Raw genomic sequence first — 21,724 nt, 5'->3', positions numbered from 1 at the left:
AGATCACTTGATCTGGAAAGCATCTGCTGTGTACAAACATGTCTGTAAGATGTGTGTTTTACACACATTCTACATCATAAACATCTTAAAGACATCTAATAGACGTCTATTTGATATCTGATAGGAAACGTCCTACAGACCAATAGCAAATGAGCAAACACTCAAAAAAATACGTCTTCCAGATGTAAATGCAGACGTCCAATAGATGCCTCCGTGATGTACAGTATGTGTGTTATCGGCAGAAATTGTTGGAAAACATGGGTAAGGCATGGTGACCAACCATAGATGCAATTCTGCTTCCCACCAAGATGTTTCCTGGACCAGGAAAGCAGACAACTGCAAAAAAAAAAAAAAAAAAAAAAAAAAAAAAAAAAAAGTCATAATACTGTAATTAACTTGCAAGTAAGCTTGCATGATAGTCTCCTAAATTAATCTAAAAGCTTTAACAATGCAGGCATATCAGTGTTGTTATTTTTAAACTAAACTAAAGCTAAAACTCATTGATTATTGTCGACAGTTGTAATAAAGATGAAACAAAATATTATATGAAACAATAAACGTAAAAAACGTAAAGAATGAAAAAAATAACATGAAGTACTAAAATTATTCAAACTAACGGTGAAAATAAAAATAAAAACTGTCTTTATCACAACCCTCAGCACAATTTTGTTTTATAGGAAGATATTTGTCCCCATCTAACGGTGTGATACTCACACAGCATCGGAAAAGTGGGTTAAACTGTGCTGACGTCAGACGCAAAAGAGCGTCGCTGTATTTTCCTCATCGATTCGCAGGTGTCTCTACCGGCCATCACGAAGGAGTTGCAGTACGTACTTAGGTAACATCTCTTTTAGTTCGCATTAATCGCCAAAGTAATTTTTTTCCGTGTTGTAATCTCGCGTTGACAGGCTATGTAACGTATTTCGTTTGTATACTCATCTTTGAAAGCTAGCTAGTGATGTTTTCTATTAGTGTGCATCTTGTCGCTAGGAGAATGTTTGTAGTTTTGATATAACCGTAACTAATTTTTATAACTGTATCGATTAGTTTGTGTGACGCGAAGAGAAAACCCACAACCGACGGCAACTTCTGGTCACTTAAGTCGTGCATTTAACGAGCTATAGTGGCTAAGTTCATAGTTCCTGTTTGTTGTTATGTCTCTAAAACCGGAGCTTTGCTCCCTATAGTGCTGGTTAACTAAACTGAGGTTTTCGTTTGTGATGTTTTGAAATGAATACAGTCAATAAAATGAACAGCTGCATAGCTGGTCTTTGTCTGGTTTACTCAATCCTCTTAGCAACAAAGTCACATCAATGTCAGTGTTCCACATGCTCTCTCAATCTGCCATGAACTCTAATGACTGTACTTTTCCCTGGGTTTTCAAACAACATTATCAGTGTAGCTGTTAACCATAAAACACACAGAACACTAAAAATCTAATCACTGATGCACAATAGATATTGACCAGGCTGGAAAACCAACCAGCTAAGAGCAGCAAACCACTTCAGGTTGTTTTGATCAGTTCAGCAGGTTACAATAAAACATTACATGTATTAAGAATGTTTAGCAATTGTTATTAAGTTGTTTTGGGATACATTTTCATCTTTTTGTTGGATTATTAATTATGTCTATTGTCTAACTGCTAAGATTAGAACACAGCATGTCTCTTGAGAATAAGATGCTGTGTAATAAATCAGATAAGTTACTTTTATATGTTAAAATTGTAGCATTACATCACTTTCTCACCAGTGGATCCTCTGCAGTGAATGGTTGCTGTCAGAATGAAAGTCCAAACAGCTGACAATAATCCACATTATTTCAGTCCATCAACATCTTGTGAAGTGAAAAGCTGTGTGTTTGTAGGAAACAAGTCCATCGATAAGGCGCTTTAACTTAGAGACGACTTTTTAACTGTAGAAAGTAATATTGTGGAGAAAGAACTTGCTTTTTTAGCTGAAAGTAATGGTTTGAGGTTAAAATGTCTTAAAGGTGAGCTGTCTATTACAAACATGCAGCTCGTCATAAGACGTTAATTGGAGTCGTGTGGATTACTTATATATTATTATGATTTTATCAGCTGTTTGGGGACTCCTGATGGCACCCATTCACTGCAGAGGATGATCTGACATTGTTGAGTAAATTACGTCATGCTAAATTTCTCCAAATGTGTAGAGATGAAGAAACAAACTCATCTACATCTTGAATACTCTTTTGTTAATACACAAACATACTTTTATTATATTTCTTTTGCATACAGAATGACATTGGGAGCAGTTGCCTCTGTGATCCTGGCCATAGGAGGAGCCGCAGTGTTTTCTGCTCTTCATAAGATTGAAGAAGGACATGTGGGTGTTTACTACAGGTCAGTTGCTTGAGATTTTCCGATAAACTGCTTCCAGAGCCAAACAGATACTGCAGTGCTTGTCACTTTTGGATTGTATAACTGCGTGTGCTTCTCTCCTCTCAGAGGTGGAGCTCTGCTGACCACCACCAGTGGCCCTGGCTTTCATTTGATGCTGCCTTTTATTACTACATTCAAGTCTGTGCAGGTAAAAGACAGATTATATATATAGTTTAAGTCAGTAGTTTCCTTTTTCTTATTGCATCCTCTCTCTTTTCATACAGACAACACTACAAACAGATGAAGTAAAGAATGTTCCATGCGGCACAAGGTGAGGTAAATTGTTCGTTCATCAGATCTTCTAAAAGGTGCAGTCACAATAAACTTTGTGTTCTATTCATATGCATGCAAAACAAGAGTGACAGCAATGTTTTGTTAGCGTAGGCATTTGGTTTTCTCTATTGCTGCATACCAAATTCAAGTTTAGTGAACTCTTACCTGCATTTCTGTTTAGCTAACATCATACAGGTGGATCTCAAAAAATTAGAATATCGTGAAAAAGTTCATTTTTTGTTTGTAACTTATTTAAAAAACTGAAACTTTCATATATTATAGATTTATAACATGTGAATTGAAACGTTTCTAGAGTTTTTTTTTTGTTGTTGTTGGTTTTAATTTTGATGATTAGAGCTTACAGGTCATGAAAGTCAAAAATATCTCAAAATGTTAGAATATTTACATTTGAGTTTCATTAAATGTCCATCTCTACAGTAAAAATTTTGGGTATCTCTTGTTCTTTGAAACCACAATAATGGCCAAGACTGTTGACATGGCAGTGGTCCAGAAGACAATCACTGACACCCTCCACAAAGAGGATAAGTCACAGAAGGTCATTACCTAAAGGAGTGGCTGTTTACAGAGTGCTGTATCAAAGCATATTAAATGCAAAGTTGACTGGAAGGAAGAAATTGGGTAGGAAAAGGTGCACAAGCAACAGCAATGACCACAAGCTTGAGAAAACTGTCAAGCAAAGCTGATTCAAACACTTGGGAGAGCTACACAAGGAGTAGAATGAAGCTGGAGTCAGTGCACCACGCTCAGACGTCTTCAGGAAAAGGGCTACCAAGCCACTTCTGAAACAGAAACAATGTCAGAAACATCTTACCTGGAGAAAATGAACTGGACTGTTGCTCAGTGGTCCAAAGTTTTCTTTTCAGATCAAAGTAAATTTTGCATGTCATGTTAAAATCATGATCCCAGAGTCTGGAGGAAGACTGGAGAGGCACATAATCCAAGCTGCTTGAAGTCCAGTGTGAAGTTCCCGAAGACAGTGATGATTTGGGGTGCCGTGACGTCTGCTGATGTTGGTCTACTGTGTTTTATCAAGTGCAAAGTCAATGCAGCCGTCTACCGGGAGATTTTGGAGCACTTTGTGCTTCCATCTGCTGACAAGCTGTATGGAGTTGCTGATTTCCTTTTCCAGCAGGACTTTACCATGTGCCCACAAAAAACACTTTCAAGTGGTTTGCTGACCATGATATTACTGTGCTTTATTGGCCAGCCAACATGCTTGACCTGAACCCCATTAAGAATCTATGGGGTATTTTCAAGAATAAGATGCAATGAATCTAGAATATATGAAAGTTTCAGTTTTTTAAATAAGTTACAAACAAAAAAATCAACTTTTTTTTTTTTTTTTTTTTTGAGATGCACCTGTATATAAATCATTATGCAATGTTTAAAGCAGGTGTACAGCAGGTCAGCAGTTGAAGGTTGAAACTTTGTGTTAGAACATAATTTATGTTCTACTCCTTTCCTTTGCATTTCCTCTCATCCCTCTACTGTTCTATAAAAGTAAAACTGGTAAAAGTCCAGAAAAACTGGTTAAAAAGAAATAAACTATGATACATTCATACATTCGGTTCATGAAACAGATTGTCAGTCTTGAATTACAGATCATCTCAGACACATGCTGTTTGTAGGAAGACCCTGTGTGAGATTTCATTTATCGCTTGTGCTTTCTGGCATAGATTTTCATACTCTTTCACATATATTTCAACATGTTTTTTTTGCTTTGCAGTGGAGGTGTAATGATCTACTTCGATCGCATTGAGGTGGTGAACTATCTTGTTCCCTCAGCAGGTAAAATTACTTTTTTGTCATTTATAATGTAGAACCATTAAAAAGACAGTTATTAGGGGCAGACAACAGGCAATATTTCCCCGGGGCTCTGTAATATGGGATGGCCCACAAAGATCCTCTTTGGCATAGCCTACTCGCCAATAAATGTTTTATCCCGCTCCCCATGAATTTAAGTGACGACCCAGACTTTGACTGTGTCATTTCTTTTATGTGCCCTGTTCATCTCTATCTTAACATTATTGTCTGCTCTGCTGCAGTTTATGGAATTGTGAGAAACTTCACTGCCGACTACGACAAAGCTCTGATTTTCAACAAGGTTCACCATGAGCTGAATCAGTTCTGTAGCGTGCACACACTTCAGGAGGTCTACATAGGTCTATTCGGTAAGTGATGTGCTTTAATGTCCTAATCAGCCATGTTGGATGATTTGATGCCAGCAAGCTTGGTAAAATTTTGCTGCTTTAAAACTTATACTTCAATGCAAGGGTCATTTTCTTGTAGATGACAGCAACTGCTTTGCATACACTCCTATTGGAAGTGCATTTTTTTTTTTTTTTTTTAATCATTTTATGCATATTATTCACTGTTAAAATTTGAAGACACACTGAATGCTCTTATTTTGGTAGAATAATCAACATTTTGCAGATTCCTCAAGGTGTATGTAAACTTATGAATTTGAACATTAATTTTATTAAGCTACGAGAATACTTTGTGTGCGCAAAGAAAACAAAAATAATGACTTGTTGACCAATTTCTTCTGTTCCATCTCAGTCTTTGTGAAATGTGAAGACACACTGAATGTGCAATATCATTTACTAGGAAGATTTAGGAATTAGAAAATGAATAATTTGAATTTGTAAAAAAATATATACAGTTGAGGTCAAAAGTTTACATACACCTTGCAGAATATGCATAATTACAAAATGCATGCTATTTTTTTTTAGTACTGACCTGAATAAGATATTTCACATTAGACGTTTACATGTAGTCCATAAGAGAAAATAATAGTTGAATTTACAAAAATTACCCTGTTCAGAAGTTTACATACACTTGATTCTTAATACTGTGTTGTTACCAGAATTATCCACAGCTGTTTTTTGTTTAGTGATAGTTGTTTATGAGTTCCTTGTTTGTTCTAAACAGTTAAACTGCCCACTTTTCTTCAGAAAAATCCTTCAGGTCCCACATATTCTTTGGTTTTTCAGCATTTTTTGTATTTGAACCCTTGACTATGACAATGACTGTATGATTTTGAGATCCATCTTTTCACACTGAGGCCATTTGAGGGACTCATATGCAACTATTACAGATGGTTCAAATGCTCACTGATGCTCCAGAAGAAAAAACAATGTATTAAGAGCCAGGGCTGAAAACTTTCTGAATTTGAACATTAGGGTAAATTTAACGTATTTTGCCTCCTGGGAAACATGTAATCATCTTCTGTAGCTTCTGCAAGGCAGTACTAAATGAAAAAATATGATATTTAGGCAAAATAAGAAAAATGTACACATTTTCATTCTGTTCAAAAGTTTACACCCCTGGCTCTTAATGCATTGTGTCCCTCGGTTGTCCTCGGTGTGAAAAGATGGATCTCAAAATCATAGTCATTATTGCAAAGTGTTCAAATACTCAAAAATGCTGAAAAACCAAAGAATTTGTGGGCCTGAAGGATTTTTCTGAAAAACATTGGGAAGTTTAACTGTTCAGTAGAAACAAGGGACTCATCAACAACTATCACTAAACGAAAAAATCAGGTAACAGCACAGTAAGAATCAAGTGTATGCAAACTTTTGAACAGGGTCATTTTTATAAATTCAACTATTATTTTCTCTTGTGGACTGTATATAAACATATTTTATGTGAAATATCTTATTATGATCCCTCTTATTTTGGTAAAATAATTAACATTTTGCAGATTCTGCATTTTATAGCACTTTAAAATGGTGTGCTTAAAAAGTGTAGTTAAAGGGATCTTCACTCAAAAATGAAAATTCTGTCATTAATTACTCACCCTCATGACATCATTAAAATAGTACATGTGACTTCAGTGGTTCAACCTTAATTTTATGAAGTTACAAGAATACTTTTTGTACACAAAGAAAGCAGCACCACACACATAAATGGTACTGTCATAAATGTGGTACAAGTCCTTACTACCTTTCTGGCCCTTGAATGTGGTAGTTGCATTGCTGTCTATGGAGGGTCAGAAAGCTCTCGGATTTTATCAAAAAACCTTAATTTGTGTTCTAAAGATGAGTGAAGGTCATAAGGGTTTGGAATGACGTGAGGGTAAGTAATTAATGACAGAATTTTCATTTTTGGGTGAACTAAGCTTTTAATAGTAAAGGTGTTACAGCCCTCTAGTGGTAATTTGGAGATGTTTGACATGTTGTTAGTAGCATAAGCTCTCAAGTGCTTTTTATTTGCAGTTGTTGTGTGTGATTTAAAAAAAATGTTAGGGGAATAAATTCTGTCTACAGATGTCCTTTAAATAGCTTTTTGTTTCTTAGATCAAATAGACGAGAATCTGAAGCTCACGCTGCAGGAGGATCTCACCAGCATGGCACCTGGACTTATCATTCAGGTCAGATTCAACTTAGACTGGTTTGGCAATTCAGTCTGTTTTATTTTCTATTCTGTTGAGTTCCAGTTTCTGTATGCAGTGGCATCGCTAGGATTATGACCACCTTCCTAATATTGGTCCCCCTTTTGCTGCCAAAACAGCTTGCACTGACTTTGCTACTTTGCTAAGATCAAGTTCAGTGGCGGAGATTTACGATTGCAAAATAATGGGGGTTTTGAATTCTGGGCCCCTCTCAGTCTCTTGGCTCTATGCTTTTAGTCCCTCTTTTCCCCCTGGCCCCTGTCTGCACGGGTTATATGTCAACAATTAGTTCTCAGATTCAGCAAATGTAATCCATGGAGGTTCATTACTCATTACCAAAACAAGACTTTGTCTGGCTTCACATTTTGTTTGACTTAAGATACGATTCTGCATGTATGCATACACTTATGTATTTGTGCATGTGTTTCTCTTTCTTTATTTAGCTTTGGTTTGGGAAGTTTCAGAATTCCTTCACCAAATCCCTTTGGTGCTGTGCTAAGTTTTCATAGACTACAGCAAAGATCCTTAAAAATAGCCCTCGTGATAATCCACTCCGCAAGCAGTAAACTTCCATTGTTATTATTTCTCGTCTGGTACCACTAAAAATATGCAAGTCATCAACTTGTTGAGATGACGCTAAGATCATCAGTAACTTGATTCACGCCTCCTTCTAGCCTTAATTCTGTAATGGAGGTTTTGTGGGTAATGTGTCATTCACATGGTGTATAATAAGCTATGATTCACATAAGGAGTGTTTCACCATATCCACTCATTTTCCTCTGAGATCAATGCTTAAGTTGTTTTTGTTTGTTCATGCTTCCTGCCGTTAGTGTTTAACTCCTTTCCCAAGGCCCATCCAGCCATAAAAATGTTGCGTAACAAGGCCTTTTTGTGAGACGATTGTTCTGTCTTTTTAAAGTCAAAGATTTGATTAGATTTTTGTTTTACCAAAAGTGATATCTGTCTGTCTTCAACTTGTTTTTTTTCCTCTTTCCTCTCTTTCCTTTATCCTCTGTTCCTTTCCCTCTTGAATAGGCGGTTCGTGTTACTAAACCAAACATTCCCGAAAGCATTCGCAGGAACTATGAGCTAATGTGAGTTCATGAGAACTTCTTTCATGTTTCGAGTAATAGATGTTAATGATCTAACGGTGGTACATGGTCCCAAATTTAACTTCCAGTTGATGTACTGGTAATAAATGTGTAGGTGCGTGTGTGTATATGTATGTATGTATGTATATATGTGTCTCTGACAAAATAATTATTATTTATATATTATTAGTCTTATAGTATTAATTATTAATCTTACATGTGTGCTTGAGTGTGTCTCTGTTTCTCTTTCTTTTTTAGGGAGAGTGAAAGAACGAAATTACTGATTGCAGCTCAGACTCAGAAAGTGGTAGAGAAGGAAGCAGAGACAGAGAGGAAAAAGGCTGTCATCGGTAAAATATAGATGTTTTTCTTAGTATTTGGTCTGAGAAATGCATTAGGTTTTGTGAGTTGGATTTTGATGATAAAAAGTGAAAGAATGTTGCTGTGTTTATTATGTGTGCAGAGGCAGAGAAAGTGGCTCAGGTGGCCGAAATAAAATTTGGACAGAAAGTTATGGAAAAAGAGACAGAGAAAAAGATTTCAGCAATTGAAGGTAGGTGAATGTGTTTTCATGTTACCTCCAATGTTCTAGACTGCAGTGTAGAAAAAAAAAAAAACATGGGGCATTTGGGCCTTGGTCTTGTCAAAATATAAAATTAACATCAAAATTAACAGTGAATGTTTGGAAGAAATTACCTCATAACATTATATAATTGGTTCATAAAATATTATCATCATACATAAACAATGTACACTTTCATTCAAAAGGTTGGGCTAGTAGATTTTTTTTTTTAAATAAATACTGTTATTCTTCAATTAAGCTGATTTTTATGCATTGATCAAAAGTGACAGTAAAGGCATCTGTAAGTTACAACAATATTCTCTTCAAATAAATGCTGTTCTTTTACTTTCTATTAATGAAAAAAATAAGCAAAATGTATCATGGTAGTAAAATAGTGAGCAGCACAACCATTCTTTATATTAACAATAATAAAAAAATGAGTTCCAAATCAGCAAATTAATATGATTTCTGAAGAATCATGTGACACAAAATAAAATCCAGCTTTCCCATTACAGGAATAAATTGCATTTTGAAAAATATTAAAACAGAAAAGTAATTTTAAATTGCAATAATATTTGACAATGTACTTATTATAATAATTATTATTTATTTTTATTTTTTTCGAGCAATACAAGCCAGGTTTTCAAATCATGCTGTTAAGTTCACGTTAACGTCAGTCATTACTCAAATAATTAACAACATCTGTCTTACGAACCAGGATGCAGATCATTTTTTGAAGAACATAATTCAAAACTTTCACCAGTTTGTCTTCTTACTGTGAAAATTGTGTGAAAATGATACAACAAGCCAAAACCAAAACTACAGAGAGAGTAAATGAATGTATGGCAAAGACAAGTGGATGTCATGTGATTACATGCAAAACATTATTATTATTATTATTATTATTATTAGCACAGGACATCTACAAAACAAACCAGTGTATCCATTGCATTACACCGATCAGGCATAACATTATGACCACCTTCCTAATATTGTGTTGGTTCCCCTTTTGCTACAAAAACAGCCCTAACCCGTCGAGCCATGGACTCCACTACACCCACTGAAGGTGTTCTGTCGTATCTGGCACCAAGATGTTAGCAGCAGATCCTTTAAGTCCTGTAAGTTGCGAGGTGGGTCCTCCATGGATCGGACTTGTTTGTTCAGCACATCCCACAGATGATTGATTGCATTGAGATCTGGGGAATTTGGTGGTCACGTCAACAACTCAAACTCATTGTTGTGCTCCTCAAACCATTCCTGAACCACTTTTCTTTGTGGAAGGGCGCATTATTATGAAAGAGACCACAGCCACCAGGGAATACCAGAGAATGGGTCTTGGCTGCCAGTCACCCTGTTGCCGGTTCACCGCTGTTCTTTTTTTGGGCCACTTTATACTGACCACTGCAGATCAGGAACACACCACAAGAGCTGCAGTTTTGGAGATGCTCTGACCCATTTGTTTAGCTTTCATTTTGGCCCTTGTCAAACTTGCACAAGTCCTTACGCTTGCCCATTTTTCCATCAACTTTGAGGACAAAATGTTCACTTACTTTCTAATATGTCCCACCCACTAACTTGTGCTATGATGAAGTGTTATTCACTTCACCTGCCAGTGGTCATAATGTTTTGCCTGATCAGTGTATGTATCAATTAATTATGTGTCAAATACATAGAATTGTTCCAAAATCTTGGAGAAACTCAGTGGGAAAGGATGGGCTGTTTTGGTCAAAAACATTCAGTGGTTTTGGTGATAATCTGAAACTTTTGCTTTAAATGCTTTGTAAGTTTTGTATAAAAGACTTTTGTACTCTCTTACACTTGGCTATCTGCTGTTTTGGTCTGTACAGCGGATGCTGATGCTCGCCAGACTGTTTTCATAACTCTCAACTCAGTTTTTGCTGCTTGTAAAAGCAGTGACAAATCTGGCAGGAATCAGAGTCATCATCATCTCAGTCATTTCCTCCCACATTAAGAGGCTTCTCATATAATGAAATAAAGGAACTTTCGAAAAATACATATGAAATCATGTGCGCTTACATGAGTTCACAGTCATTTCATACACCTAAGAAATGCTGTTTTATTTTACAAGGAAGTTAGTTGACTCATATTGAGATACTAAGATACTGAAATAACTGACTGATGAAACAGCAGCTTCAGCTGTAAAATGCAGTTAGGGAGTTATTTTGTAACATTCTGTCTATTAATTCGTAATATATTAATAATAATCTGAAAATCACTGAAAGACCTACAATGTACACTGCCCTCAAAAAGTTTGGAAACGCCCTAGAAAAGTGGGATTTTGGACAATGTTGGCATGAATCCTTTTTAGTTAGTCATAATATTGCACTGATAAGGGACAGCACAAACTACGAAAAAATATTTTATTACATAAACAGTTTATACATTGAAAAAAACTTACATTTTCGATTCAACAAAATATCCACCATTAGCAGCTGTTACAGCTCTGCATAATCTGGGCCTAAATTCATTGTGTTCTAAACTTAATTGGCACTCAGTTGTTGAAGCTATTAAGGTGTGCTGAGCCAAAAATCTTTTAAAAACCTGGGCCAAGTTTAAACCAGTAACCAGGCATCACAGCTGGCAAAGGGGCATGTCTGACTTCAACGTATATATATTGCCATTATTATGTAATCAAAATGAAAATTATTATAGTTGGTCCAATGATAATGTCAAGTTACTTTGCACCAAAAAAATAAGGAATTATGCTGAAATCGTCCAAAACCACACTTTTCTAGGGCATTTCCAAACTTTTTGAGGGCAGTGTACATTGTAGGTCTTTCATTGATTTTCAAATTATTATTAATATATTACGAATTAATAGACAGAATGTTAGTGTTGCAATAGACACTCATAATTCCAAATTTGAGGACGTGAATATCTCAAAGTAGAAAACATTAGATTATCATTGCAGTAATTATGACACGGCGTAAATGCAGCGCTACTTCATTTATCAGATCACGTGACTAGCTGAATACAACTCACTTATCTCAGTAACTGCACCGTTCACTTGTTAAATAATTAAAATGTACATGAACAAACATTTACTAAACTATATTATCATCAGAATGAAAGATTGTTGAGGGGAAACGCTGAGGTTTAGGCAAACCGCCTGAATATATTCATAATCATAAATGTGAAATGTGATGCTTAGGATGAATTTAAATGCTGTTGACAATCTCTCATTACACAGCTCTAATGGTTGCTGTGGTTTCTCATTTGCTTTCTCATTTGTCTCGCTGATTTTATAGACGGCGCTTTCCTCGCTAGGCAGAAAGCAAGAGCAGATGCAGAGTTTTACACCTCACAGAGAGCAGCTGAGGCCAATAAGGTAAACTCCTAAAACTGCACCCCATCATTACTGTGCTCATTGTTTTAACAGTGTTTTCAACATCTCTTCTCTTCTCACAGCTGAAGCTGACCCCTGAATATCTGCAGCTGATGAAATTTAAGGCAATAGCAGCTAATAGTAAGATTTACTTTGGAAGTGAGATCCCTCACATGTTCATGGACGCAGGACCAGGAAGCTCCTCCTCGGCTGCCTCCAAAGCCATAGATGCCCTCTCAGAGGGTATACTAGACTTGGAATGACGAGAGAAGTTGCGTTGTAGCACTGAGGATATGTTAACAGGTAATGATAGAGACAAACGGCCAGTCATTAGACTGCATTGGTAATATCAGTGCAGCTGAAACCACTTAGTACTTAGTAAAGTAACACGGTGCTGTATCAGTGGGACCGAAATGCGATATCTGCGTCTATACCCTGGTGAGATGATCACAAGCCAGTGGTGGTTAACCAGAGTATTATACCTTTAAATAGAACAGTGTGAACATGAATGTGAGATTTAACCAAATGCACGTAGAGATTTGTGCATGTTTAAGATACATCAAGTTTATAAAATTAAAGAGACATTCCATTTTTTTTTTACGCTGAGGGATTGGATTATGTACTTAATAGACATCTTAGTGTCTTGAAGGCTTCTATACCTCAGGGATTCTTTTATTAGGTGTACAGAATTAAGCGCACTACTCCCAAGAACTCAGCAAATTTTTCAAGCAAAATAGTAAGGTCATCTGAAAACAGTGTAGCATGAAAGTACATCATTAGTTATATTTATCAACTGTGTGGAAAGTTTTATTTTGAACGCTGCAAAAAAACTTTTTACCCTAAGTGATGTACAGTACACAATATCCCCCTTTAAATCGCCAGGCGTTTTGTGCCTTTCTCGCATAAACACTCCAATCATTTTCTAATTTCTGGGGAATTTGAAAGCCTGCGTCAGAAATGAGTCTTTGTTGCTGTCTCACCACTGACCTGAAAGCAGCATGGCTGTAGGCCGTTTCTCACTCAAGGAATGTTGATTTGTACTTGTTAGCTGGTCACTGGCCACGCTTGGAGTATTTTCCATAAATTATTTAAATTTCCACTAAACTGACGTCCTATTACAAAACATACAGGCTTTTTTTCAGTGTTTCTATTACCTCCAGATGTAACTCATTGTTTGTTGTCAGGAATGTAGGCTACTTGTTTGCATTCATGCATAACTGAATAAGATAGTAACTGTTGTATGTATAGGTGTTCCTAAGAATGATCAGCATACCTCATATTTGTGCGTTTAAAATAATCTCATTACTGTTACTGTCTTTAGAAATTTGGACAGGCTTTAGTCTAGTGAGACTATTTTAAATGGCTGTGTTTTTTGAACACAGTTATGTTTAGACCTGAGAACTGGCGAGTTTTAAACATTGTAGCAGATTGTGTAATACTTTGTTTAAAACCTCAGAGACTCATAAGAGCTTCCCAAAGATCTTTACTGTTCATGTTTGAGTTTTGCATGAGCATTGAATGTGTGTTGAATCACTGTCTTTTTTAGTGTGTTTTCTTAATTTCGTGTACATTAAAAATTGGTTATGTATTGGGTGTGTATTTGTTTATACAGTAAAGTTTTCTTATGAAAACTTTGTTCAGTTTTAATTTATTCAAATGACATGTTTAAAAACATGCTTGATACAGGTAGTTCAGTGTGTTACATTTGCACTTGTTAGAAAGCATTTTAATCTTGTATTTAAGGTGATCTAATACTAAGAATAGGTTTCATGTAAATTAGGCCTGCTACATTTTTTATCTAATTTACATTATGTGTCGATTAGTTAATCTAATTAATCGCAAAATAAATTTGACTGTGAAAATACCCACAAAAGATTATTTAAAGCTATTTTTGTGTTAAATGAGAAAGTAGCAAGTAGACATTACATATTGTAGCTTTAGAAAGAAATATTTTATTTGATTCAGCATAAAATTTATTACACAAACATTTAGGCTGGAACGGCCTAACGTGAACTACGGAACATAAAAAGAAGATAATTTGAGAAACATCTCAGTATTTTTTGTTATACAGTGAAAGTCACAGTAACCAAAACAGCTTTGTTACCAACAGTCGTCAAAATACTTTTTTACATTCCCCAAAAGAAAGGTTTGAAGTGACAAGAGGGTGAGTAAATAATGACAGAATTTACTTTTGACAGAACTATCCCTTTAACATTTTATTATTATTATTATATTAATGAAATTATACTCTAAATGAGAAACTAAATCTGCCGGTCGGTGGCGGTAAATGTCTTAATGAGTCATTCACACGATTCGTTCAAAACGCGGATTCATTCAGAAACTAAACATAAACTATGTTCTCTGCAAAATTGCGTGAAAACATAATATAATGTTTAAAATAACTCTATATCAACTTCATATTTACTGAACTATTGTATAAAAACACATTTAAGCTCGTGATAGATCGGGACAAAATCAGCCCTCGTGTCAAATTGCTGCCAATGTGATATCGTGTGATACGTGATATATGAGACAAAACACATACAGGGGCATTTTCTGCACCAATATCTTGAATTTTAGGAAATAATTGCATTTATGGAGTTGTTGCCCTGCATCATATTTGTCAACAGTCATATGAAATATAAGATGATGTACAGGTTTGGGGGCGGGGCCAGCGCATTAACTGCGTTAAAATATTTTAATAGCGTTATTTTTCATAACTAATTAATTAGTTAACGCGTTAAACTGACAGCCCCAATGTAAACACAAAATTAGGAAGACGTATGTTTATATATTTAACACAGATTAAAAAAAAAAAGTGCTAGTAGAAAAATCTGCCAAGAAAACTTGCCAGCTGTCAGATTCGGATCGGATTTACTTTGAAAAATGTTGGATGGCTTTTAGAAAAAGCTTTTTTTATTAGAACGTGGACAGCCACGGAGCATTACAACCTTTATGAGTATGGTTTAGTTTTGCCTTTTCATTCAGATAGCTGGAATGCACTCTGTGGAAACTTACTGAGAACATTAAAGGAAAGTAAAAATGCGTAACACTTTCTTGTGACATTTCGCAATGATCTTGGATGAGATGTGATTTTAATAAACATCATAATAATAGAGAACAGCTGCTTAATGTAATGCTAAAGTGGTCTTGGAGTGTAATATATAGCCACATTTTTAAACAACTGCATATAAACTGTGATTTATCTAAATTTCCCATGAACAAGTCTCTTTGTTTTGAATAAACCCTCATTTTGTGTTTCTGTCATTTGACCTGGAGAGGATTTATGTTATTGAATTAAACTAAAACCTACTGACTTTGGTTACACAGGAAATAACAGCTTCCCAAATGTGTCATTTTTGTGCTTAATTAATTCTTTCCACAACTTCCCCAAACCTCATTGATCTGAGCTTGTGCACTATATTCATCAAATTTACTGGAAATAATAAAAACGGAAATTATTCCATTGCATAAGTATTCATACCCTTTTCTGGTACACTTGAAATTTAGCTCAGGAGCATTCATATTGCTTTTAGATGTTACTACACTTTGAGTAGAGTAAACCTGTGGCAAATTCTATTGAATGGGTATGATTTGGAAAGGCACATACCTCTCAATAAAAGGTTTAACAGCTTAAAATTCATATCAGAGCAAAAAGCAAGCTCTGAGGTCAAAAGAACTGCCTGTAGAGCTCAGAAAACACTTTGCAACCATTTGGAATTTGGAATTTGCAACAAAGTACCCAAAGAACTCTCAGATTGTGAGAAACAAGATTGTCTGGTCTGATGAACCTCAGTTCCAAGCATCATGTTTGGAGGAAAGCAGGCACTGCTCATCACCTCCACAGTACCATCCCAAAAGTAAAGTATGGATGTAGCAGACTCATGCTGTGGGGCTGTTTTTCAGCAGCAGGGACTGAGGGACTCGTCAGAGTAGAAGGGAAGCTCAACACAGCAAAATATAAAGACAGCCTTCAACCCAGTCCAGAGCATTCAGAACCTCAGACTGGGCAGAAGGTTCAGCTTCCAACAGGACAGTGAGCCTAAGCACACAGCAAGAGTGGCTTATACACAACTCTCTGTGTGTCCTTGAGTGGCCCAGCCAGAGCCTGGGTTTGGACCCAATCAAACATTTCTGGAGAAAAATAAAAATGTGCATCTGCCTGCAAGCTGACAGCTTGAGAGGTGAGGAGAAAAATGGCAGAAAATTCCCAAATGCTGATGTGCAATGCTTGTCACATCATACCCAAAAAAACTTAAGGCTGTAAAAGTGTTTCAACTAAGTACTGCGTTAAGGGTATGAATACTTATGCAGCGTACTTGTTTCAGTTTTTAATTTGAGTTCATTTGCAAAGTTGTCACAAATCTGTTTTTGCTTTGTAATTATGATTTATGGAGTGTTGATTGATGTGGGAAAAAAGTTATTTAAAGCAGTAAAACAAGGCTGAAACATAACTAAATGTGAAAAACATTAAGGGGTTTGAATACTTCCGCAAGGAACTGTAGTTGTGGGACAGGAAAACAAAAGTCTTTGTTGATTTTCACCCCTACAAGTTGATGAACCATTTGGATGTTTGGATTTGCAAATTACACTATACTTTGTGTTACAAAGTATAGTAAGCAGCAGTCATCATTCATTTATACTGTAGGTGTCTGGAAGGTGTTGTCATGGTTACTGTGAATGGCACTCTTGTTCAGATGCCAGCAGATGCCATGGAGTCCTTTGTATGTGTCTATGGTCTACAGTGTGCTTTTGTACTGTCAGGGCTGGGCAGTTTACCAACATTTTATTGAGGTTTTTTTGAAGTATCAGACCATCTGGTTTAGGTTTTTGGCTTAAAAATAAGTCCTTGTCACCCAAAAATGTTCGTAACAATTAATCCATTACTCAGATTTCAGAGACAGATAAGAGCCATTGGTTTCCAAAAAAAACCCCATCAATTACACTCCATCAATGACAGCATTCAAACACTCAACAAATGGAACTAATAATGTAAAGTTCTTGGGAATTATTATTCACTTACAACCATTAAAGGGGTCATGAACTGCATTTTATTACTTTGTAATGTTCTCTGCGGTTCACTTATAATGTTAGTGAGATTTAAAAAAAAAAAAAAAAAAAACATTTAAAAGTAACAGGCTATTTTTTATCCTGTTTTTGAGGGGCACATTCAATACTTGAAAGTAAACTCCCACTGCTAAGATTGACAGTTTTGCTTATTATAATAAAAACAGATGGGTGCTGCTGTGCGTACGTACGGAAACAACACGCCCATTTGGGTCAAAATATTACAGTGTACGTCGCAACGGTATGGAACAGACAATGCTCGAGTAGTAAAAACACGTTTAGTCACACTTATGTGTTGTGACATTACGGCTGGATCCAATATACTCTGACTCAGCACTTCATCATCTTTTACTTACAGTTTCTCTAAACAGTCTGCATTATACTGCCTTGTTTAAACAATGAATCCATAGTAATTTAAAACAAGCAAACAAAGAGTTTCACTGACGGGATCAGGAGTTCTTTCCTAATTTTGTGAGCAGCAAATAAAACATCTCCAGTGTCTAACGCTACATATTAACATGAAATATAATGTTTAAAATCCTTTTATATCCTCCATATCCCATCTGTGATTTAAATACATTTATTTCAAAATAAATGTATAATAGTTTAGATAAAATACACATTTTAGTCATGTCCCTAGGTTTTCACTCAGTCCTGTTACCCTAACATATTCCTCCCTCTAAAAAACTGGGAAAATTCCACAAGACACATTTTCAACATAATATTGCTACATCTGGATCTTCTGAAGGCAATGAAATGACTGAAAGCATGTGGTCTTATTTTCTTTTCTGTATATTTGATGATATTGTAACTGTGGCAGGGAGCGTCATTACAAATATACTGTCATGTTGCCTAAATTATTTCTTAATGTTACTTGTTTATTTTTAAAATACAAATCTTTAATGAATCACTATAATTGTCTGAGTATCCTCATAATATTAGTACGTACTCCATGTGGCTATATTTTATGTATTTGCTAATTTTATCCTATAATCTCAATCCTGTTACTTTCAGTCCTGTTACTCATATACTCATATATTCTATACTCATCTAGTAACTGAGTAAAGTAACAGGAATGAGTGTTTTTTTTTTTAAATAAATATTCGGCTAGATCCATATTAATCTACATAAATTTGAAAATTCATCTTTTTCTCAACATTTTGGCCTTTTATTCACACTAAGACTGTTTTTGCCCAGAGGAAATTTATGGTTGTTCCTGCATTGTTGTTTTATATTATGACAGAGAATGTACTTGCAATTTCCTGTCCTGTGGCATTTATGTATTAGACCCAAACACAGAATGCCGTTTGATTGTGACCTGCGTATCTCATAACCCATCCTCTACCCCTAAACATAACCCTCACAAAAACCTCTGCAGACCACTAGATTTAAATAGAAACATAATTTGGCCTTTTTTTTAGCAGTGAGGTCAGCTCACTATAGTCACTGTTTAACACTCTTCACTATATCAGTGCAAGCATTAATACCTCACATGTGCAGTCAAACCTATATACTAATATACTGGATATTCATTCCTGTTACCCAGTTTCATTCCTGTTACTAAATGGTTTTTTCTTTAAAAAATAAAGTTAAACCACTATTTTTATTTTTTTTTTATTTAGTTTGGTCCATCATTTGTCTCATTGTTTAATTGCATCACATTTTTTTTTAAGAGATTTGAGTCACCTTTAAAAATGAAAAAATGGGTTTGTGTACTTTGCACAAATACACATTGTGTAGACAAATAGTAATTTTTTGTATGATAAATATAATTTTTTTGACCATGAAACCAACAATTTCTTTAAAATAAACACCTGCGTGAGGGGAAAATATAGGAATTTGTTGACATATTTTTAAACATACTTTTTAAAAGACATAAAATTTTTGGTAACAGGACTGAGAAAAATCCATCTTTTACTTTAAATTTATGTAAAAAATGTAATAAAGTTACCTGAGATGGACCAATACAGATTTTGAATAGTTAAATATGTGTATTACTAGATTCCATCTGAGAAAAAGCTGAAAAATAAAATTTTTTTGAAAGAGTTTTGGAAGCAAATAGCACCCATTCGGTGGAATAACCCGTTCTGGATGCAGCTCGGATTGATGTCCCGTATTTTAGACATACTCCAAGCATTCACACTGCGTCAGACCTGAAAGAGAAATGGATTTACGACGTGACGCATCACTCGATACAGTGTTAGGATCACAAGAAATCCAACGCAAAGACTTTTTTCACTTACCTACACTACAGTGTCTAGTAATCTTGTAATGACATCTGTATGATTCCATTGATGGAGTAATTCTGTGTTTGTGTCTTTCTAGTATTTCCACTTCACCCCCTACAAATCAGTGGGCGGGGCTAAACAGGCAGTGATGTAAAAGCAGGCACTGGTCCTCTCATGCAGAGGTGGGTTTTTGCGGCACTTTACGCCACATTCCAAACGAGTGTCATATTCCAGAACGAGTTGTTTTCTGATATTGGTTTCAGTAAAAGCGTTTTTTAACTAACGATAAAGTATTAAAGGGGTCATGAACTGAGTAAACTAAGATTGTCTTGATCTTTCAACATATAAGAGGTCATTGTAATATAAAAACATCTTGTAAGTTTCAGAATTCAAAACTTTGTTGTTAGTCTAAAAACAGCTTATATTGAAGGCAGCTTTTGGAATGTTCTACTCTATGATGTAATAGGTAGATAAGCATTAGGATGAATTTTATTTTTAATTAAGTTCCAGACCATGTCAGTAAGAACTCAGTCCTTTGTTTTCTTCATTTTACCGCAACAAAAGTGTGAGTAATTGGTTTTATTACATGGCCACTATTGCTTTGTCATACAGATAGTTTCATATGAGTCACTTATGTGTTTTAAACCTGAATCACAGCGGCGTCCATGAGGACTGAATGTATGCTGTTAGCCAATCATAGCAGTGGGCGTTTACATCTGAGTCTACAATTCAAACAGAGCAAACGGAGCATTCTGCTAAGGAAGGAAGCAGGACAGAAAATAGCCTATTACTTCTAAATTTTGTTTTCTGATGTAAAAATCTTGATAACATTATAAGTGGACCTAAGAGAACAGTACAAAAGAAAAATGACCCCTTTAAACTCACAGCATGTTTTTATAGTACACTGACCTGTTATATATCAAAGGATCAAGAGAAATTAGATTTCTTACTTCACCACCCCTTTAATTAATAATAGTAGAATGAAAAATTGTTTGGCAGATTAGATAACAGCATTTAGTCTACATAAAAAAAAAAAAGGAATTGAGGGTGCTTTTGCACTTGCAGGTGCAGTTCGCATGAAAAACTAGTAAAGTAAAAGCTGTCATTTGGACCAGGAAGTGCACCGGGGTGCCGCACTCTTGTTCAGGAAGTAACAAGCATGGATTTTAGCCAATGACAATGTCATTAGTTCAATAAAACACACGTAGGGGATTACAGCTAATTATTTAGCTTGGGTTCAATGGAATCAACTGAGTGTGAAACACTGTGGGATGCACCAGGAACAATCCCATTCAGACTATAAGACCCTCCCTTTATCAGGGGTCACCACAGCGGAGTGATCCGCAAAGCCGTTTTGGCACGTTTTATGCCGGATGTCCTTCCTGCACTCAGAATAAAAGACTAAGATCCCTTAATTATCATGCAAATACTTTACCCTTACTGATCAGCTTTATGTGAAGTGATTTTCATTTTCTTCCAAGGTGGCAGAAGAAACTAGTGCAGAACAAACATAAATTACAACAAACAGTCGATAAAACAGCACATATGGTAGTAATACTGTGTAATTATTAGCAAGAATGTTGTTTACAGTGCTGTTTGCACAACTTTATACAGCTGTCCATGATGGTGGTATGTCTATGACATTTTGTGTAGTATTCATCACCTGCTGAACACTCCTGTCAGCAGCAGATCAGCCTGAAGAACACAGACAGTGACATTTTGACAATGACGTTTGATAATGCAGCTTTCTTGTCTACCTTTACAGATTTCAGTGTACTCCCTCCTTTGTGAGGTGTTCCTTTACATGAATTATGAGCTGATTTTGTTTTGTTTTTTTAATATGTAAGAACAATAGACTGCAGATTTCATATAAGATATTTAGAGAATATCTTGCCAACTATCAAAAAGCTTTGATGGCAGTGAAATCAGATGATATTTCTAAACTAGCTGTGAATTAAAGTAATCCGAGAGTTCTTTTTAAAACCAGTGGTTCTATTTTACATCCTATTTTGGGATTCGAACCCAGGTCGGCCTATGTATGTAACCACACGGCTATAGGCACTGGCACCTGAGGGATCCATTCTGTCCCCACCGTTGTTCCCTCTGCTTCTATTGAGCTCAATTTTTCATAAATGTAATATCTCCCATCAATTTTATTTACCCAATTTTATTTGCCTCGGACAGTAAAGGTGCTGTAACCATATGCTGGACTGCTTTGATGAAATTAATACCTGGATTGCTAGTAACTTCTTGAAGCTAAATGATTCCAAAACCGAAGTGCTGATCCTGTCCTAGATCTGTCCCAGCTATTCGAATTCAGTTAGGATCGATTTGATCTAATG

General features: G+C 35.7%; 1 protein-coding gene across 1 annotated transcript; it reads left to right on the top strand.

Moving 5' to 3' along the window:
• Positions 1–95: 95 nt before the first annotated feature.
• erlin2 (ER lipid raft associated 2) lies at positions 96–13,066 on the top strand. The gene is made up of 12 exons (XM_051109517.1): positions 96–838; positions 2,258–2,362; positions 2,468–2,549; positions 2,626–2,672; positions 4,422–4,483; positions 4,741–4,866; positions 6,994–7,067; positions 8,124–8,182; positions 8,438–8,529; positions 8,643–8,732; positions 12,011–12,090; positions 12,171–13,066. The coding sequence occupies exons 2-12, from the start codon at positions 2,259–2,261 to the stop codon at positions 12,348–12,350; spliced, it is 996 nt and encodes a 331-aa protein (XP_050965474.1). The 5' UTR covers positions 96–838; position 2,258; the 3' UTR covers positions 12,351–13,066.
• The last annotated feature ends 8,658 nt before the right edge of the window (positions 13,067–21,724 follow it).

This window comes from Labeo rohita, chromosome 5, assembly GCF_022985175.1.
Source record: "Labeo rohita strain BAU-BD-2019 chromosome 5, IGBB_LRoh.1.0, whole genome shotgun sequence".
Taxonomy (NCBI): Eukaryota; Metazoa; Chordata; class Actinopteri; order Cypriniformes; family Cyprinidae; genus Labeo; species Labeo rohita.
Note: the sequence above shows the minus strand (reverse complement) of the source record. Positions and strands in the feature narration are given on the sequence as shown.

Coding starts and splice junctions, on each gene's coding strand:
- erlin2 (XM_051109517.1), top strand. CDS start 2,259: ATGACATTGGGAGCAGTTGCCTCTGTGATCCTGGCCATAGGAGGAGCC. Junction 4,484..4,740: donor CTATCTTGTTCCCTCAGCAG/GTAAAATTACTT, acceptor GCTCTGCTGCAG/TTTATGGAATTGTGAGAAAC. Junction 8,530..8,642: donor GAGGAAAAAGGCTGTCATCG/GTAAAATATAGA, acceptor TTATGTGTGCAG/AGGCAGAGAAAGTGGCTCAG.